Source organism: Ranitomeya variabilis, chromosome 1 (assembly GCF_051348905.1).
Source record: "Ranitomeya variabilis isolate aRanVar5 chromosome 1, aRanVar5.hap1, whole genome shotgun sequence".
NCBI classification, from domain to species: domain Eukaryota; kingdom Metazoa; phylum Chordata; class Amphibia; order Anura; family Dendrobatidae; genus Ranitomeya; species Ranitomeya variabilis.
The window spans coordinates 456,984,248-457,005,596 of record NC_135232.1 but is presented as its reverse complement, the minus strand read 5'-3'; the positions used below and the strand labels follow the sequence as shown (position 1 = coordinate 457,005,596).

At 43.9% G+C, this 21,349-nt stretch overlaps 1 protein-coding gene across 2 annotated transcripts in view; it reads right to left on the bottom strand.

Moving 5' to 3' along the window:
• The window catches only part of LOC143764548 (prostaglandin reductase 1-like), an 82,498-nt gene extending 61,483 nt beyond the window's left edge, over window positions 1-21,015 (bottom strand). Inside the window, exons 1-4 of one of the 2 annotated variants that reach the window (XM_077250209.1) lie at window positions 20,868-21,015; window positions 12,202-12,338; window positions 3,376-3,421; window positions 1,972-2,031 (exon numbers count right to left, since the gene is read on the bottom strand). In XM_077250209.1, the coding sequence (XP_077106324.1) occupies window positions 1,972-2,031; window positions 3,376-3,421; window positions 12,202-12,307 (212 nt within the window). In that variant the 5' untranslated portion in view covers window positions 12,308-12,338; window positions 20,868-21,015. The remainder of the gene's footprint in view (window positions 1-1,971; window positions 2,032-3,375; window positions 3,422-12,201; window positions 12,339-20,867) is intronic. The other variant, XM_077250218.1, reaches the window with a different exon arrangement.
• Between the last annotated feature and the right edge of the window lie 334 nt (window positions 21,016-21,349).

Below are 21,349 nucleotides of genomic sequence, written 5' to 3'. Positions count from 1 at the left end.
TTATTCCTCCTGGCAGTCTCTAGCTTTCAGTCATAGGGATGGGCCAGCATGACTTCAGTCACTGCTCAGTACAGAGTGAGTGGCTGATGAAATCACACCCCAGGACTGAGGTCTGGCTGTATACCAATGAACTGCTGAACTTACTGTCACTCAGAGCCTGGGCATGGTTACCGCTGCTTCTCACTATGTGGTGGAGTGGTGACTGAAGCCGCACCAGCCTGTGCCTTTGACTAAAAAATGACCCTGGAATAAAGCCAATTTACTCCCAGCGGCTGGGCATTCAGTGTGGCGGCCACATGGCTTCAGAGCGCTATTAACTTTCATATAGAGAGATATATATATATATACACACACATACACACACACACACACACACACAGGGTGGGCCATTTATATGGATACACCTAAATAAAATGGGAATGGTTGGTGATATCAACTTCCTGTTTGTGGCACATTAGTATGTGGGAGGGGGAAAAATTTTCGAGATGGGTGGTGACCATGGCGGCCATTTTGAAGTCGGCCATTTTGGATCCAACTATTTTTTCCATTGGGAAGATGGTCATGTGACACATCAAACTTATTGAGAATTTAACATATCTTTATTCTTTCATGAGTTATTTACACGTTTATGACCACTTATAAAATGTGTTCAAAGTACTGCCCATTGTGTTGGATTGTCAATGCAACCCTTTTCTCCCACTCTTGACACACTGATAGCAACACCATAGAAGAAATGCTAGCACAGGCTTACAGTATTCATTGTTTCAGATGCTGCACATCTCGTATCTTCACAGCATAGACAATTGTCTTCAGATGACACCAAAGATAAAAGTCTAAGGGGGTCAGATCGGGAGACTTTGGTGGCCATTCAACTGGCCCACAATGACCATGATGATGATGATGATGATGTGTTGCCCGAGTGGCACGTTCCCTGAGTTTTTTTTAGCAAGATGGTGCACCACCACATTATGGGTGTCAGGTCCGAGCATTCCTACATAAACAGTTTCCTGGAAAGTAAATTGGTCATCGTGGGCCAGTTGAACAGCCACCAAGGTCTCTCGATCTGACCCCCTTAGACTTTTATCCATATATCTATACACATACACAGGTTCCCTTTAACCTCCTTAACACCCAATGTTGTGCAGTGTCCATCATTGAATGCCTCCCCCTGTTTGGCCAGTCTCACACGTCCAGATAATTCCGGTACCGGAGAAAACGGTACCGGAGTTATCCGTGTCCGTGTGCTCACGTAGACTATCCGTGTGGGATCCGGGAGTACGTTTTTAAGGTCCGTGTGCTGTACGTGTCCGTGTATTGCAACAATTTTTAAAATTTTAACCCTATGACAGGAAAAACGCACACGGACAGCATCCGTGTGCGGTACGCGTTTACACGGACCCATTGACTTTAATGGGTCCGTGCGCTCCCACAAACACTGACATGTCTCCGTGTTTTGCAAACGGACACACAGTCAGTGAAAACACGCTGACATGTGCAGAGACACATTTATTTTAATGTGTCTACGTGAGGAAACTGTCACCACACGTACCGGAGCCACTGACGTGTGAAACCGGCCTTTGGTGCAGGCTCCGGCGATGAGCTCCAGCTGATCTGAACAGCTGACGTGTGCCCCTAATAGCCACAGGTGGACTCGTGATCCATCCGCAGCTGTTAACATGTTAAATGCCGCTGTCAAACTGACAGCAGCTTTTAACATGCAATTGCGGGAAACGTGTCATTACCTCCTCCTATTGGTGCCTGTGTCACATGACCACAGGTTGCCGATGGGTTGGAATGACAACCTGGGGTCTGCAGGAGACCCCTGTGGTTGTCATAGCCGGAAAGCTATGAGCGCCACCCAGCGTTCGGCGTTCATAGCAAGTGAGCATTTCTGCTACATAGAGCAGGGCTGCAGATAATTTTGCAGATTGTTAAGTATGCATTATAAAGAATAAGAGTGAAATATATTACCTGGCAACTTGGGATCCTATCATTACATCCCCTTCCTTCAGATGCCTTCTGCTATATGGCCTGTCAGATAGAAAATGGTTAGTTTACTGTCTCATTCACAAAACACTAGACCTTTCAAAAAATAAATAAATAAAAAAAATTGCGCATATGTATAGTATTTAAAGTCAAAAGGGCCTTATTCTGCTTGATGAACTGGGCCTTTTTTTGTGTACTTGTACTTGTGTAAAGACAAAGTACATGACAGATTTCCTCAGATGGGGGCATTTCATAGTCTGTTTATAAGCCACAATGCCAAGACTGACCAGGCGAGTCTTCCGGCACAAACTTACAAGGATTACTTTAGGTCAGTCCAAGCACTGTATTGTGTACACAGAAATATGACCGTCTGATCCCAGCCTATGTAATGAACCATTTTTGCTTTCAATAAGATTTATGCAATGATTTCCAACGTGTGGTCACTGGTCATCATCAGCAACCTCACCCATCACACTGGCGGGTCACTGTACTAGCATTAAGGGTTCTGTCATATAGAATTCTACATATACTTGTAGTCTGATAAAGCACCCAATTCTAATCCTCTTGTATTGACACCTATCAATTTGTCATCATAGACCCTTCCAAAACTACCATACTTTAATCGTGTAATGCCTGGATAGGTAAAAAGAATCCAAATATACATTTCTTCTCCGCAATTTAATTCCCACATAGCAAGCCCATAAGTTGTGTAGGTCAATGAAGCTTCTAGGAGTAACAGTTCTCTGAACTTCAGATTTACATTGAAACTGTACATACCCTGTAAACTGCAAGCCCACAAGAGCAGGGTCCTCGCCCCTTCTGTACCAGTCTGTCACTATTAGTTTGTAAGTAACCCCTTCTGATGGAATCAGTAATGGTGCTACATAAATAAAATATGCTGTATCCAATAAAGTGTATGTGCTTACTAAGGAGGACCAAGGTACACAGATAAATAAATCAGGAATCTTTGGAAAAAAAAAAAAAAAAAATTACAAATTTATTGTCGTGCCACCTGACATCAGTCCCCCCATTTCTATGTGTTTTAGAAGAGAACCAAGCATGCCGGGTTTTACATATAAAATCAGCATTTTCTCCTCTTGTCAGCAGTGCTAAGAATACACAGTGGCATTCTCCTTCTGACAAGCACGTGGAGCCAGAGAACGTCCTCAAGGGCAACATTCTATATCTATGATGGGTCTATTCCCACATGGACTTTGATGAGGAATATTTAGGTTCTAGGTTGCATGTGGCTCAAACAGAAGCTACATCTTCCAATGGGCCACAAACGGCCAAGAACGGACATATTTATTTGCAAAAGAATGTCTGTACTTTATGGGAAGGGGAAAAAAAAAAAGAATAGATATTACTATAATGATCAATACAACTTACCTCATATATGGGTCTACACTCCAAAAGACGGATTCCAACAAAATTTCTGAAAATGAATATATAAAATTACTTAAATTCAAATAGAAAACGTGCAGAAATAAGGTATACAGATAAAATAAAGTGAAGACAAAAAAAAATGTGTTTAATGATCAAATAAAATGTAAAAGCTAATTTTATCTGGCAAAGGAAAAACCTTCTTAAACAAGAAGTTCACTGGTTAGTGTTGGGGCATTTACAAAATTTACCCCCACCCACAATGGCGATCCAACTCTTCTTAGTGCTTGGTTTTAGCAGAAAACTGTAGGTTTTGATTGGTAGCATTTTGTTACATGAGTCATGACTGATCACAGTTTTTTTTCCATTTTTTGTGGCAACAAACTACAAATATCACTTTTTCATGGAGTGACTCCAGCCTTAAAATGATACCTGGGTTGTTAAAATCCGTTGTGTGGTTGTGGTTTAATCCTTATTTTCAGGATTTAGTTAATGATATGGCTGTGCTGTGGGATGGCCTGTGAGGGGTTAACATACGGAATATTATATACACATACTGGAGAAAAAAAAAAAACAACAAAGAAAAAAAACACATCTTCTGCTGGCAGGCTCCAGCCCTGGCATCTGCGCTGCAGCATAATCGCATGTGTACCGGAATGTTTTCTCCTCTTCAGCAAGATGGCTCCGCTGGCACATGTGCAGTAGTAGCACCTCTATACACCAATAGCTACTACTGCACAGGAGCCATTTTCAATACATACATACATACATACTCAGGATAACCTCAACCAGCAGAGGGTTTTTCTCTTTTTCCTCCAGTATGTATGTATAAATATTCATTATGTTAAATAGGGGGCAGCTCAGTGAGGGATCAGTGACCTGTCGGCAGTCTGCATGATAAATACCTAATCAGTAGTGTTGAGCATTCCGATACCGCAAGTATCGGGTATCGGCCGATATTTGCGGTATCGGAATTCTGATACCGAGTTAACAATGTTTTTGTAATATCGGAAATTGGAATCGGAAGTTCCCAGTGTATGGTTCCCAGGGTCTGGAGGAGTGGAGACTCTCCTTCAGGCCCTGGGATCCATATTCATGTAAAAAATAAAGAATTAAAATAAAAAAATATGGATATACTCACCCGTCCGGCGGCCCCTGGACCTTACCAATGTAACCGGCACCCTCCGTTCCTAAGAATGAGGAGTTTAGGACCTGCGATGACGTCGTGGCTTGTGATTGGTCGCGTGAGCGGTCACATGAGCGGTCACGCGACCAATCACAAGCCGCGACGTCATCGCAGGTCCTAAACTCCTCATTCTTAGGAACGGAGGCTGCCGGTTACATCGGTAAGGTCCAGGGGCCGCCGGACGGGTGAGTATATCCATATTTTTTATTTTAATTCTTTATTTTCTACATGAATATGGATCCCAGGGCCTGAAGGAGAGTTTCCTCTCCTTCAGACCCTGGGAACCATCCAGGATAGCTTTCGATACTTGTGTCCCATTGACTTGTATTGGTATCGGGTATCGGTATCGGCGAAATCCGATATTTTTCGGGTATCGGCCGATACTATCCCATACCGATACTTTCAAGTATCGGAAGGTATCGCTCAACACTACTAATCAGAGCACCACATGGAGGCCCATCCCTGAAGTACAAGCACATCATTAACTCAAAACTAAATTCTTTATTCTTGGAATGGATAAAGAGGACGATATGAAGCTTAAAGGGAACCTGTCACCAGGCTTAACCGATATAAGATACGACCATCACCTTTCAGGGCTGATATACAGCATTCTATAAAGCTGTTTATCTGCCCCAAACCCGACCTGTAAAAGAAGAAAAATGACTTTTATTATACTCACCTGTGGGGCGGTCCTGTCCGAGGGGTGTCGCTCTTCTTGGCCCGTCGCCTCCCATCTTCTTACGATCGCCGTCCTCCTGCTTGCTTTGTGTGGATGACGCATCCCTGCATCATCAACACAGTCTGCTCGGCATTGCGCTCCTGTGACGGCATACTTATCTGCTCTGTTGAGGGCAGAGCAAAGTACTGCAGTGCGTCGGGAAAGGTCAGAGAGGCCCAGAGCATGGCAGGATTTTGCTCTGCCGAGCAGACCGTGTAGATGATGCAGGGAGGGACAGTAAAGTAAAGTGTCTGTATTGCATTAGGATTAATAATTGGTCACATATCATTTACATACTCTAATAGAAATAACGTTTATCACACTTAGGCATATTTCATAGTCCTTTATTTTGATACTCTTTATGCATCTTTACGTAGAATGAAGTCTTCATGTAAGTTTGTATACAGAGGAATGTAGGAGAATGTCTAAATTAACACATGTTTATGCATTACTAATATTGGTTTTCACACTCTCTCTCTTCCCTCTTTATACAATTGTTTTGCACAGCGGAGCACCTTTGCGCTTTGTACGCACCTATAGTGCACTTGTCCTTTACATTTTCCCACTTTGTATAGAGCGCGCGTCCAAGTGCCTCTTAAACTGCATCTTTACCTTGTGGTGAGCGCTCACTCAGACTTCCGGCTGTGGGTTGCCGCGGAGACGCATCTGCAGTGCCCCAGAGTCCTGGTCGTTGCAGTACTGACACTCCGCCGCTAAGGGGAGTGATGGTATGTCTGATGGCACTTAAGGAGTTCACCTGACCAGGTATCATAGTCACACTTTACACTTCACATTCTGGGCACCAGGGGGAGCAAAGTGTACTATGTATTAGGCCACTCCTCACAATCTGGTAAAACTGGGGGCTGGATAGGAAGTTAGTCAGAAGCTGACAGGGTTGGAACCAGGCAACATCCTGTGGCAGAGGGTGTTGCAGGGGAAGATTCAGGGGGGGGTCTCTGTCAGGGGTGGGATCCTGACAGTGCCTAGCGAACAGAACAGAACGTTACGGAGCCGCGCCTGCACTCGAATGCGGTGGCATCCTAAGAAAGGAAAAGAAGCGAGGTTTATTGTGGAGAAGTGAGAAACGAGATCGCAGCAAAAAGGAGATAAAGCCAGTAGGAGTCGTGCCGTAAGATCGAGGCAACATCCTACTGAGGCGCGTAGCCAGTGGCTGGAACGCCGAGGAAGTATTAGGGTACGTTCACACAGGACTTTTTTGCTGCTTTTTTTTATGCTAATTTAGGTGCGTTTTTTTGGTGCGTTTTTTGGGTACGTTCACACAGGACTTTTTTGCTGCAGATTTTTGCTGCTTTTTTTATGCCAATTTTCAGCTGCTAGGACACCTTGCAATGGCTCTTCACACCTTACTACCAGGAACTCCCTCACAATAGATCACAATCAGGACACCTCACAATGGCTCTTCACACCTCACAATGGCTCACAATGGCTCTTCACACCTCACTTACAGGAACTCCCTCACAATAGATCACAAACAGGACACCTCACAATGGCTCACAATGGCTCTTCACACCTCACTAACCACACCCCTAAGCTCTTGGCTGTGAGATCCCTTCCTGCTGGCCATGATTTTCTGCACAAAAAACGCAGCAAATAATGCTACATGCGTTTTTTCAGCGTTTTTGCAGCGTTTTTTCCATCACCCATTCAAGTCAATGGGTGCAAAAACGCTGCAAAAACGCTGAAAGAAGTGACATGCCCTATGTCCAAAAAAAGCAGCAAAGCAGAAAAAAACTGATCAAACAAAAAACCAATGTGTGTTCATGAGATTTCTGAAATCTCATAGGTTTTACTGGTACTGTAAAAAGCAGCTGAAAATTAGCATAAAAAAAAGCAGCAAAAAAAAGCAGCAAAAAAAGTCCTGTGTGAACGTACCCTTAGGCTCCAAGCAATACTTCAAACAGCGGCAGGACAGTTAATTTTAGGTTGGCTGTCTCACCTAAATCACCTAAGCAGACATAGGGGGCAATTGTGGGAGAGGGGCGACGCTAGGGTCCCGGAAGAACTCCAGGCCTACCCGTCATATGGGTGCGTCCTATCCATATCATCTGGGGGACGGAGAAAGAACATCAGAACAGATACGAGTTGTGAGAAAGAACATCAGAAACAGACACAACAGTTGTGAAGACTATCCAGTGGTGCTCAGCAGGGAGGTACTACAACACACAGGCGCTAGAAGGTAGGCACTGATTTCCACCTGCAAAGGAAACTCTGGATGTGCCTTCGGACCGGCCGGTCCTCAGCCAGCCCTGTTAGCAGTACTCTGGATTGAGGATCCTGAAGCCTTCAGTAAAGAGGTAAAGAGACTGCAACCCTGTGTCCTCGTTATTCATCGCGACCTGCACCACGCAATATCATCACCCCTTTCATTGGATTCCCCTTAGCAGGGTCACGGACTGGGTCTAGCCACCGTGACAACCCCAGGACCGAGACAGAGAGGCCCGGTACCGAGTACCCCACGGCCCTGCGTCTGGGGGCGCTCCACATCTGTGTTGCGTCTGGCTCCTGTCTTGACGCGTTGGACGGGGGGCGTGGACTAGCGGCACGTGACGCTGATCGGCGGTGACATCACACCCGGCTTGTCGATGTGAGTGCCATTACAAACTGCTGCCATCACTGATTAACCACGCTATAAAAGCAACCACATGCCCACCTACCTCCAGAAAAACAAGCTACATTATACTCACACTCACCCAGGGGCGGTCCCAGTGCGGTCCGTTCCTATGGGCGCTGCGGTGCAGGTCCAGCACCTCCTATCTTCATGCGAAGATGTCCTCTTCCTTGCTGCCGTCGCGGCTCCGGCGCAGGCGTACTTTGTCTGTCCTGTTGAGGGCAGAGCAAAGTACTGCAGTGCACAGGCGTCGGGAAAGGTCAGAGAGGCCCAGCACCTGCGCACTGCAGTACTTTGCTCTGCACTCAACAGGGCAGATAAAGTACGCCTGTGCAAGAGCCACAACAGGAAGCAAAGAAGAGGACGTCATTGTAAGAAGATGGGAGGTGCCGAACCCGGACTGCGATGCCCATCGAACAGGACAACACTGGGACCGCCCCTGGGTGAGTATAATCTAACTTGTTTTTCTTCTCTTTCAGGTTACATCGGGGGCTTATCTACAGCATTACAGAATTACATAATGCTGTAGATAAACCCCTGATGGCGGTGGCCTTAGCTTATAGGCGAATTTTGGGGTGACAGATTTCCTTTAAGTGTTTGTTATCCAAGAAGTAATATACAGAACACTCTCGGATAACCCTTTTAACCCCTTAATCCCATATGACGTACTATCCCAGCTGACATCCGGCACTATGTGCCAGGAGCGGTCACGGACCGCCCCCGGCACATTAACCCCCGGCACACTGCGATCAAACATGATCGCAGTGTTCCGGCGGTATAGGGAAGCATCGCGCAGGGAGGGTGCTCCCTGCGTGCTTCCCTGAGGCCCTCGGAGCAACACGATGTGATCGCGTTGCTCCGAGCGTCTCTTAACTCCTCTCCCTGCAGTCCCCGGATCCAAAATGGCCGCGGGGCTGCATCCGGGTCCTGCAGGGAGGTGGCTTACCAAGCGCCTGCTCAGTGCAGGCGCTGGTAAGCCAGGAGTGCTGTAAGTCAGATCGCTGATCTGACAGAGTGCTGTGCAAACTGTCAGATCAGCGTTCTGTGATGTCCCCCCCGGGACAAAGTAAAAAAAATAAATAAATTAAAATAATAATGTCCACATGTGTATAAAAAAAAAAAATAAAATAAAAAAAGGTCTTAAAGAAAAAAATATATATATATATTTTATTCCCATAAATACATTTCTTTATCTAAATAAAAAGAAAAAAACAATAAAAGTACACATATTTAGTATCGCCGCGTCCGTAAAAACCCAACCTAGAAAACTGTCCCACTAGTTAACCTCTTCAGTGAACACCGTAAAAAAAAAACAAAAAAGCGAGGCAGAAAACAACGCTTTATCATACCGCCGAACAAAATGTGGAATAACTAGCGATCAAAAAGACAGATATAAATAATCATGTTACCGCTGAAAACGTCATCTTGTCCCGCAAAAAACAAGCTACCATACAGTATCATAAGCAAAAAAATTAAAAAAAAAATTATAGTTTTCAGATTAAAGCGATGCCAAAATAATTATTTTTTCTATAGTTTTTATCGTATAAAAGCGTCAAAACATAAAAAAATGATATAAATGAGGTATCGCTGTAATCGTACTGACCCGAAGAATAAAACAGCTTTATCAATTTTACCAAACGTGGAACGGTATAAACGCCCCCCCCCAAAAAAAAAAAAAAAAAATTCATTTATAGCTGGTTTTTGGTCATTCTGCCTCACAAAAATCGGAATAAAAAGCGATCAAAAAATGTCACGTGCCCGAACATGTTACCATTAAAAACGTCAACTCGTCCCGCAAAAAACAAGACCTCACATGACTCTGTGGATCAAAATATGGAAATATTATAGGTCTCAAATGTGGAGACGCAAAAACTTTTTTGCTATAAAAAGCGTCTTTTAGTGTGTGACGGCTGCCAATCATAAAAATCAGCTATAAAAAAAATGCTATAAAAGTAAATCAACCTCCCCTTCATCACCCCCTTAGTTATGGAAAAATAATACAATTAAAAAAGTGTATTTATTTCCATCTTCCCATTAGGATTAGGGCTAGGGTTAGGGTTGGAGCTAAAGTTAGGGTTGGGGCTAAAGTTAGGGTTTGGATTACATTTACGGTTGGGATTAGAGTTAGGGGTTTGTCAGGGTTAGGGGTGTCGTTAGGGTTACCGTTGGGACTAGGGTTACGAATGTGTTTGGATTAGGGTTTCAGTTAGAATTGGGGAGTTTCTACTGTTTAGGCACATCAGGGCCTCTCCAAACGCGACATGGCGTCCGATCTCAATTCCAGCCAAATCTGCATTGAAAAAAGTAAAACAGTGGTCCTTCCCTTCCGAGCTCTCCCGTGCGCCCAAACAGGGGTTTACCCCAACATATGGGGTATCAGCTTACTTGGGGACAAATTGGACAACAAAGTTTGGATTCCAAGTTCTCTTGTTAACCTTGAGAAAATAAAAATTTGGGGGGCTAAAAATCATTTTTGTGGGAAAAAAAAGATTTTTTATTTTCACAGCTCTGCGTTGTAAACTGTAGTGAAACACTTGGGGGTTCAAAGTTCTCATAACACATCTAGATAAGTTCCTTGGGAGATCTAGTTTCCAATATGGGGTCACTTATGGGGGTTTCTACTGTTTGGGTACATCAGGGGCTCTGCAAATGCAACATGACGCCTGCAGACCAATCCATCTAAGTCTGCATTCCAAATGGCGCTCCTTCCCTTCCGAGCTCTGCCATGCGCCCAAACAGTGGTTCCCCCCCACATATGGGGTATCAGCGTACTCAGGACAAATTGGATGGCAACTTTTGGGATCCAATTTATCCTGTTACCCTTGTGAAAATGGAAAACTGGGGGCTAAAATATAATTTTTGTTGAAAAAAAAAAAGAATTTTTATTTTCACGGCTGTGCGTTATAAACTGTAGTGAAACACTTGGGGGTTCAAAGCTCTCACAACACATCTAGCTAAGTTCCTTAGGGGGTCTACTTTCCAAAATGGTGTCACTTGTGGGGGGTTTTAAGGTTTAGGTACATCAGGAGCTCTCCAAACGCGACATTGTGTCCCATCTCAATTCCAGTCAATTTTGCATTGAAAAGTCAAACAGCGCTCCTTCCCTTCCGAGATCTGCCATGCGCCCAAACAGTCGTTTACTCCCACATATTGGGTATCAGCATACTCAGGACAAATTGCACAACAACTTTTGGGGTTCAATTTCTTCTCTTACCCTTGGGAAAATAAAAAATTGGGGGTGAAAAGATCATTTTTTTGAAAAAATATGATTTTTTATTTTTACGGCTCTGCATTATAAACTTCTGTGAATCACTTGTTGGGTCAAAGTGCTCACCACACATCTAGATAAGTTCCTTAAGGGGTCTACTTTCCAAAATGGTGTCACTTGTGGGGGGTTTCAATGTTCAGGCACATCAGGGGCTCTCCAAACGCAACATGGTGTCCCATCTCAATTCCAGTCAATTTTGCATTGAAAAGTCAAATGGCGCTCCTTTCCTTCCGAGCTCTGCCATGCGCCCAAACAGTGGTTTACCCCCACATATGGGGTATCAGCGTACTCAGGACAAATTGTACAACAACTTTTAGGGTCCATTTTCTCCTGTTACCCTTGGTAAAATAAAACAAATTGGAGCTGAAATAAATTTTGTGTGAAAAAAAGTTAAATGTTCATTTTTATTTAAACATTCCAAAAACTCCTGTGAAACACCTGAAGGGTTAATAAACTTCTTGAATGTGGTTTTGAGCACCTTGAGGGGTGCAGTTTTTAGAATGGTGTCACACTTGGGTATTTTCTATCATATAGACCCCTCAAAATGACTTCAAATGAGATGTGGTCCCTAAAAAAAAAAATGGTGTTGTAAAAATGAGAAATTGCTGGTCAACTTTTAACCCTTATAACTCCCTAACAAAAAAAAAAAAATGTTGGTTTCAAAATTGTGCTGATGTAAAGTAGACATGTGGGAAATGTTGATTATTAAGTATTTTGTGTGACATATCTCTGTGATTTAAGGGCATAAAAATTCAAAGTTGGAAAATTGCGAAATTTTCAAAATTTTCGCCAAATTTCCATTTTTTTCACAAATAAACACAAGTTATATCGAATAAATTTTACCACTATCATGAAGTACAATATGTCATGAGAAAACAATGTCAGAATCGGCAAGATCCGTTGAAGCGTTCCAGAGTTATAACCTCATAAAAGGACAGTGGTCAGAATTGTAAAAAATCGGCCCGGTCATTAACGTGCAAACTACCCTCGGGGCTTAAGGGGTTAAAGTATGCACAATTGGGTTACATTACCTCCATCTTTCAAAGGCGGCAGCTCTTTTTTTATAAGCTTGAAGTCCTCAGGTTTTGGTTCACCATCAAAGTGCTTCACCATTGTCCAGCACCTGGATACAACCATTTTTTTTGTTTGTTTTTTTATTTTTATTCACCTATAAAAAAAAAAAAAAAAAAAAATTATATATATATATATATATATATATATATATATATATATATATATATATATATATATAATATACATACATCTACTAAAATTGCCAAACACTGGACTCTATATAAGTACTAGTCAACAAATGGAGCATCTTTTGTATCAGGAGAGAGAAATGGAAATGTTTGAAGAAAAGTCTTCATTATTCAAGGTCGCTTCTCAACCACATTGGTAAGGGTATGCCAAGGAAACATCTGAGAGGGCCATTCATAGAACTTAAGGGTCAATGAGTTTTAATAATAACAATCTCTATTTTTATATAACGCTAACATATTCCGCAGCGCTTTACAGACATTTTCATCGCTGTCCCCGATGGGGCTCACAATCTAAATTCCCTATGTCTATGGAGTGTGGGAGGAAACCCATGCAAACACGGAGAACATACAAACTCCTCGCAGATGTCCTTGGTAAGATTTGAACCCAGGACCCCAGCGCTACAAGGCTGCAGTGCTATCCACTGAGCCACCGTGCTGCCCATGCCTTCTACATTAAGTGCTCATTCCCACTTGCAATGAAATCAGATGAATGCAATCCGATAAAAAAATAAATAAATAATAGATAATAAATAGGATTGAAATTGGACCAATTATGATTGTGTGTTCATTTCCATTTTTTTTCCAGCTCAGATCATTATGGGCGAGGTCTTAAGTATGGTTTAATTATGAATTTTAAAAGAAGTCTGTGTCATTCTTTCAATTAAAGGACTTTATTCTGGGTGTCCGTTTCCTTACAATGTGACAATGTTGCTAGTAATGGGGGGGAAATCTTACTGATGCCTTTCCATTACTAACCTCGGGGTTTGATGTCACCTGATATTATCAACCCCCCCCAACTATCACCCCACTTGCCACTGCTACAGGGCAAATGGGAAGAGCAAGGCTAAGTCTCAGAATTGGCGCTTATTAGAGATGTACCTTTACTGGGGCAGCTGAGAGCTGATGTTTTTAGCCAGGGAGGGGCAGTATCCATGGCTCCTTCCTAGGCTATTAATATCAGCCCGCAGTTTTCTGCATAGCCTTTGCTGGTTATTAAGGCTATGTGCACAAGTTGCGGATTGGGGTGCAGAATTTTCCGCACAAAATCTGCATCTCCTGGCAGAAAACGCAGGTGCAGATTTGCCGCGGATTTTGTGTATTTTTGTGTGGATTTTCAGCGTTTTTTACCCCTGCGGATTTCTATAATGGAAGGGGTCAGAAACGCTGCAGTTCCGCACAAAAGAAGTAGCATGCTACTTCTTTATATCCACAGCGGTTTTCATGCGGATTTTTGCGCACCATTAGCACAGCATTTTTTTTCTATTGATTTACATTGTACTGTAAATCACTTTGCGGAACTGCAGCATTTCTGCACGGAAAAATCCGCTGCGGATCCACACTAATTCCACATCGTGTACACAGCCTTATTATAGAGGGACTCAACATCTTTTTGGGGGGTCCCCCATTTTAATAGCCAGTAAAGGCGAAGTATACAGTTATGAGCTGATGTTAATAGCCTGGGAAGCTCCATGGGTATTGCCCCCTTCCCAGGCTTTAAACATCTGCCCCCAGCTGTCTGCTTTCCCTCTGCTGGTTACGAAAACTGTGCGGGAGCCCAGTTCATTTTTTCCCAAAAATCATCTTTTATTAATTTAATACATGTACAGTAAGCTGCACACACACTGTACTAATTGTATTTGTCACTGACATCTATATATCTACCTATTTTATTTGTATTTACAGTATGTATTCCATCTCTTCTATCCTGTCGGTTCCTGCAGTGATTTTACAATACACGGCAGATGAATTGACGACTTTTCTTGCATCTATGTAATATATTATATATGTATTCTTGTATTCTATGTGTATATATCTATTCTAACCTGTCACTCCGATTTAACTGTACTCATCACATGCATTGCTGAATAAATATATACCATATATATATATATATATATATATATATATATATATATATATATATATATATTTATTTTTATTTTTTAGAATATTTCCTTTGCAAATTATGTGTAAATGACTTCGAGAATTTTTCTATGTAAATGCTCATTGGGAGAAAAAAAAAAAAAAAAAAAAAAAAAATCGCATTGCAGTCAGATAGCAATCACTGCATTCGATGTAAATGGGATGCTAGGTGTGAAAAATAGGGTTGTACTCACATAAAAAAGGCATGACTCACATTACACTCGTCTAAAGGTACCTTCACATTAAGCGACGCTGCAGCGATATCGACAACGATGCCGATCGCTGCAGTGTCGCTGTGTGGACGCTGGAAAGCTGTCACACAGACCGCTCTCCAGCGACCAACGATGCCTAAGTCCCCGGGTAACCATCGGGTTACTAAGCGCAGGGCCGCGCTTAGTAACCCGATGTTTACCCTGGTTACCAGTGTAAATGTAAAAAAACAAACACTACATACTTACATTGCCGTGTCTGTCGCGTCCCCCGGCGTCCGCTTCCCTGCACTGAATGTGTCAGGGCCGGCAGAGCACAGCGGTGACGTCACCGCTGTGCTTTGCTTTACGGCCAGCACTGACACAGTCAGTGCAGGAAGCTCTGAGCAGCAGCGTGGACGCCGGGGGACGTGACAGACATCAGAGGGTGAGTATGTACTGTTTGTTTTTTTTTACTTTTACAATGGTAACCAGGGTAAATATCGGGTTACTAAGTGCAGGGCCGCGCTTAGTAACCCGATATTTACCCTGTTACCATTGTAAAACATTGCTGGCATTGTTGCTTTTGTTGTCAAACACGACGATACACGCCGATCTGACGACCAAATAAAGTTCTGAACTTTATTCAACGACCAGCGATATCACAGCAGGATCCTGATCGCTGCTGCGTGTCAAACACAACGATATCGCTATCCAGGACGCTGCAACGTCACGGATCGCTAGCGATATCGTTGCAAAGTCGTTTAGTGTGAAGGTACCTTAACTCTCCTGCATCAAAATCAGACCAATTTTAAAATCGCAAGTGTGACTCCAGCCTAGGAGCATGTGTGGTCATTGTGGAATGTTCTAAGTCACATTAAACGTGTGTGTGTGTGTGTGTGTGTGTGTGTGTGTGTGTGTGTGTGTGTGTGTGTGTGTGTGTGTGTGTGTGTGTGTATAAAGCAAGTTTTGTGGCAAGAAATGAACATTTTTCCCTCTCTCCCCCCTTCTCCCCCCCCCCTCCTCGAGGAGAAAGCAAAGAATGATAGTTGTTATTTTACTTTAACCACAAAGTCAAGTCAACTGATGTTAACATTTTTCAAGTCATTCCAATCTGAGCTCCTGCACCTCTTACATAATAGGGTGGATGTAGGGTTAATCAGTTACCATAACTTCTACTCAGTATGACACAGCATATAAATTAGCCCTACCTGTTTCTTTGACAGCCCAACTTTAACTCATTGTGGTACAGCAATGTAGTAAAGCATTAAGTTTACCAGGTCCTTTAACATTAATGGCTTATCCTTAGGAGATTGATTGAGCTCTACCCTCTACATCCACACCAAGGAACTGTTTTAATAAATCAGTATCTTCCTGCAAGTACTGTGCCCTGGTGAGGGCACCCACAGGTGAGCGCCATGCAGCACTGGCACAGGGCTCACACAGCCCCTTCTCTGGTGAGAAGCACGTGCCCTGGTGATGTGCTGCCTGTTATGTGTGGGGTCAGGAGGTGTGTACGAGGTGTACGGAGCGGAGCCGTGTGTGTGTACGAGGTGTACGGAGCGGAGCCGTGTGTGTGTACGAGGTGTACGGAGCGGAGCCGTGTGTGTGTGTACGAGGTGTACGGAGCGGAGCCGTGTGTGTGTGTACGAGGTGTACGGAGCGGAGCAGTGTGTGTGTGTACGAGGTGTACGGAGCGGAGCAGTGTGTGTGTGTACGAGGTGTACGGAGCGGAGCCGTGTGTGTGTACGAGGTGTACGGAGCGGAGCTGTGTGTGTGTGTACGAGGTGTACGGAGCGGAGCTGAATGTGTACGGAGCGGAGTGTGTACGAGTTGTACGGAGCGGAGCCGTGTGTATGAGGTGTACGGAGCGGAGGCGTGTGTATGAGGTGTTCGGAGCGGAGCCGTGTGTATGAGGTGTACGGAGCGGAGCCGTGTGTATGAGGTGTACGGAGCGGAGCCGTGTGTATGAGGTGTACGGAGGGAGCTGAATGTGTACGAGGTGTACAGAGCAGAGCTGAATGTGTACGAGGTGTACAGAGCAGAGCTGAAAGTGTACAAGGTGTACGGAGCGGAGCTGAGTGTATGAGGTGTACGGAGCGGAGTCGTGTGTATGAGGTGTATGGAGCGGAGCTACATGTGTACGAGGTGTACGAAGCGGAGCCGCGTGTGTACGAGGTGTATGGAGTAGAGCGTGTGTGTACGGAGCGCAGCCGCGTGTGTAGAAGTAGCTATGTGTGGCCATTATACGGTGCGAAGTGTCATGTGTGGCCATTATACAGTATGGAGCATCATGTGCGGTCATTATACAGTATGGAGCATCATGTGCAGTCATTATACAGTATGGCCAAATCCAAATTGAAGAAAAGGACAGCGCCACACCGGATAGTGAAAAGCAGCTCACATATTTATTCTGCCTCCTGCGGCAACGTTTCGGTCCAAAGACCTTTGTCAAGCTTGACAAAAGTCTTTGGACCGAAACGTTGCCGCAGGAGGCAGAATAAATATGTGAGCTGCTTTTCACTATCCGGTGTGGCGCTGTCCTTTTCTTCAATTTGGATTTGGTTGTTCTGTCTGGGATGGACCCCCTGGTGAGGACGTGCTCCCCAATGTCCATAGAGACTATATAATTATAGGGTGCGGCTTTACTGCTTTTTTTGAAATTATACAGTATGGAGCATCATGTGCAGTCATTATACAGTATGGAGCATCATGTGGGGCCATTATATAGTATGGAGCGTCATGTGTGGCCATTATACAGTATGGAGCATCATGTGTGGCTATTATACAGTATGGAGCATCATGTGTGGCCATTATACAGTATGGAGCATCATGTGGGGCTATTATACAGTATGGAGCGTCATGTGTGGCCATTATACAGTATGGAGCATCATGTGGGGCTATTATACAGTATGGAGCATCATGTGTGGCCATTATACAGTATGGAGCACTGTGTGGCCATAGTTTTTTGTTTATAATTATTCTTTATGAAAGTGTGATCAGCAGTGCTAAATGGGTGTGATTGGGACGTGGATATGGGTGTGGCTAGTTATGAATGGGTGTGGTCAGAGGCGTGGCCTAAAATTTGCCGAGACGCGCTTCGCGCTCCGCAAGCTTTGTCCCTCTTTCCCATCTTCAAAAGTTGGGAGGTATGACTACACTACCCTTCATTGTTTACCAGGCTCAACACTGAATGTTTAGTAGCTGCTGTATTACAGTTTACTAAAGCATTGTCATTTATGTGAATTGAACTGACCTTTAAGCCGGTGTCACACTTAACGTGTGGGGAAAAAAAAAAAAAAAAGGTCCGATTTTCTCAGCCGAGAGTCGCACAAGTGTTCTCTGTATGGTCATCCGTGTGTAATGCATTTGCAATGCGATGAAGCGATTTTCTCGCCTCTAAGGCTGCGTGTCCACGTTCAGGATGGCCGGCGGCATCGACGCAGCGTCCAGATGTTCCAGCATAGTGGAGGGGATTTGATGAAATCCTGTCTCCACTATGCGTGGAAACCCGCACGCGGCGGCCCTGCGACTACGGACATGCTGCGCGTCTTTTCAGATCGCAGCATGTCCATACACCTTGCGGGGACGCAGCGTCCCCGCAAGGCATATCACAGGGCGCTATGGGAGAGAGCGATCATCCCGGATGTGAAGAGTTAACACATCCGGCATGATCGCGTCCCATTAAGGGGGCGGGGCTTAGCGCCGAGCGGCTTCGCCGCTGCGGCGATACCGCCGCCCATCCGTACCGTGGAGACATACCCTAAGTATCCGCATGACCCTACATTTCTCACTGCTTTTCCCCAATGAATTTAATGGCTCATTTTGCTGAAATGAGGAAAATGTGTGCGTATTTCTCGCAAGTCACACTGATGGCCTGTGTGGTGTCCGATTTTTTCCTTGCACCCATAGACTTGCATTGGCGAGACTCGGCCGATATACTGTGCACATTGCGGCATGCTGTGATTTCACTCGCATGTAGAATGCGCCCGAGAAAAAAAAAAATACGGTGATGGGAGCTGCCCCATAGATTAACACTGGTCCGAGTGCTATGTGATGTTTTCTCACATAGCACTCGTCCGTATTATACGCTGGTGACTCCGGCCCTATATGGATTGTCTTTCTCAGAAGGCAAGTCTGCAGTCTCTACAGGATTACTGGATCGTGACAGTATGCAATACGTACACTGTGTTCCTAAGGCGGGTGTGTGGTCACATACCAACTAGACGCTTTGCTCAATTGTCTTCTATTCGGAGAAGCAGGGTGAGACTAGTCAGCATGTGACCACAAGGGTTACTAGTTCTACTTTTTCTCAGCAATTTATAAAAAAAAAAAAAAAAAAAAAAAAAAAAATAGACAATATTTTTTATGGACACATTGTAAAACTGTAATAAATCATTATGATTATAAGTGATACATTTCTACAACACATAATTCTGTACGAAGATACATTCACTGTAAGATGATAGCAATTGCAGTAAGTTATTCATATAAGTTATGTTAGCTTCAAAAAAATCACTGACCCCTTACATTTTTTTTTTATATGGACAGGGCAAAAAAGTGCCCTATTTTTATGGACTGTCCTGAAAATTTATGGACAGTTGGCAATCCTGGTGAATACATTCAGTCATGTTATGTCATGTCATGTCATTCCCCGCATGGGGAATCGTAAGGGTATGTGTCCACTTTCAGGATGGCCGGCAGTTTGGACGCCCTAAGCCCCGCCCCCTTCTGTGACACAATGATGCCGCATGTGTTCATTGCACGCATCCGGCATCATCGCACACCACACATAGGGCCCTGTGATATACCTTGCGACAGCGCAAAGTCGACGCAAGGTACACGGACATGCTGCGATCTGAAAAGACGCGCAGCATGTCCGGAATCGCAGGGCCGCCGGGTGCGTGTTACCACACATAGTGGAGACGGGATTTGATAAAATCCCCTGCACTATGCTGTAACATCTGGACGCTGCGTGTTTGACGCTGCGGCTCTGCGCAGTGTCAAACACGCGTTTCCTGCACGTGGACACATACCCTAACAGTGTGCACATCGCACACTCATGATTCAACAGTCACAGAGTCTCTGCAGATTTTTCTTTGGAGAATAGACAACCCCTTCAATAGCAGGCATACGCATACTTAGGCTATGTTCCCACAATGAGCTTTTGGAGTTTTTTTGGCGCTGCACATTTTAACTGGGTCAAAAAAACAAAACAAAAACAGGACGTATCAAAACAAAGTAGCTTTATTTAAAGCATGACACACCAACGAGAAAGAAAAATGCATGTTCATGTGAAAAAAAAAAAAAAAAAAAGTACACAAAAATGCTATGAAAAACCACAAGTAACCTCATTTAAATAACAGGTGCAAAAAATATGCAACATCAAAAGCTCACTGTGGGAACGTAGTGTTTTTAAGCATTTTTTAATGCAAGTTTTTACAGCCTTTTACAGTACCATCAAAGTCTATGAGATGTCAGACATATCGTGCACACTGCTTTTTTTTTTGTCCTTGGTAATGGAGCATGTGACTTCCTTCAGCATTTTTTTTCTTTTTAGAATATTTGATCAATGGGTGAAAGCAATGGATGGCGTAAAAAATACTGAAAAAAAATGCAGGCATCAGGCTTTGCTATGTTTTGGGTAGCAAAGGCTGATGAAGTAGAATCAGATTTTTTTTTTATTTTTTTTTTTTTATGCACTAAACTTTTTCAGCATGCACAAGAGACAAATTTACCCTGACAAAAACACAGCAACAAAAACAAAGCAAAACCCGTTTTTTTGCAGCAAGTTTCTTACTGCCAAGAGAGAAGGTCTTGCCTGCGGAAAAAAACACCATGTGTGAACATAGCCTAATAGCATAAGGAAGATAGCGGGCAGCACGGTGGCTCAGGGGTTAGCACTGTTGCTTTGCTGTGCTGGGGTTCGGGGGTTCAGATCCCACCTTGACAACATCTACAGAGTTTGCGTGGCTTTCTCCTACACATCAGACATACTACTGATGGGGACATTGATGATCATGTATGTAAAGTGCTGCAGAATGTGCTGGCAAGCAGAATGCAGAATAATGTGCAAACATTTTGTAGTCAGTTTGTTAACTGTATAGAGCAAATGTACAAGTGCAGTACACAGTCAGATTTTCTCTAAAACAATTCCATGACCTGCTTTAAAGCTGAGAAGTATAGCTATGTAACAGATACAGTGCAGTTTAACACATGAATATAGAAGTCCTTCTATACTAAGGCTGTAGAAGACGCAAGCAAGTCCCCAGTAGAGAAAATACCGCATTACCATCAGTGCTTTCTAGGAATCTGTAGATGTACCTGCTATAAGTGAAGGATCGCTGATCTGGTGAGGGAAACCGTGCTGCTGATCTCACCGCCTCCTGACCACAGACTGGTTACTACCCAGGAAGAAAGTCCGCACACAACTCTGACGCCTGCCATGATGCTATGTGGCCCCTCCTTTAATAAAACAGTGCAGCTGCTGCCTTAAAGGAGCTAAAGCTGAACTCAATGGCTGCCCCCTGCATCGCCTCCCTACACGGAAGACTCCAGATATTGTGTTAGTCTTTGCCTGATGAAGAGACCTGTGTAGTCTTGAAAGCTTGCAATTTGTTACCATCTTTTCAGTTAGCCATTAAAAGGTATCAACCACTGAGGACTAGTGTTGAGCGATACCTTCCGATATCGGAAAGTATCGGTATCGGAAACTATCGGCCGATACCGTCAAAGTATCGGATCTAATCCAATACCGATACCCGATCCCAATGCAAGTCAATGGGACGAAAATATCGGAATTAAAA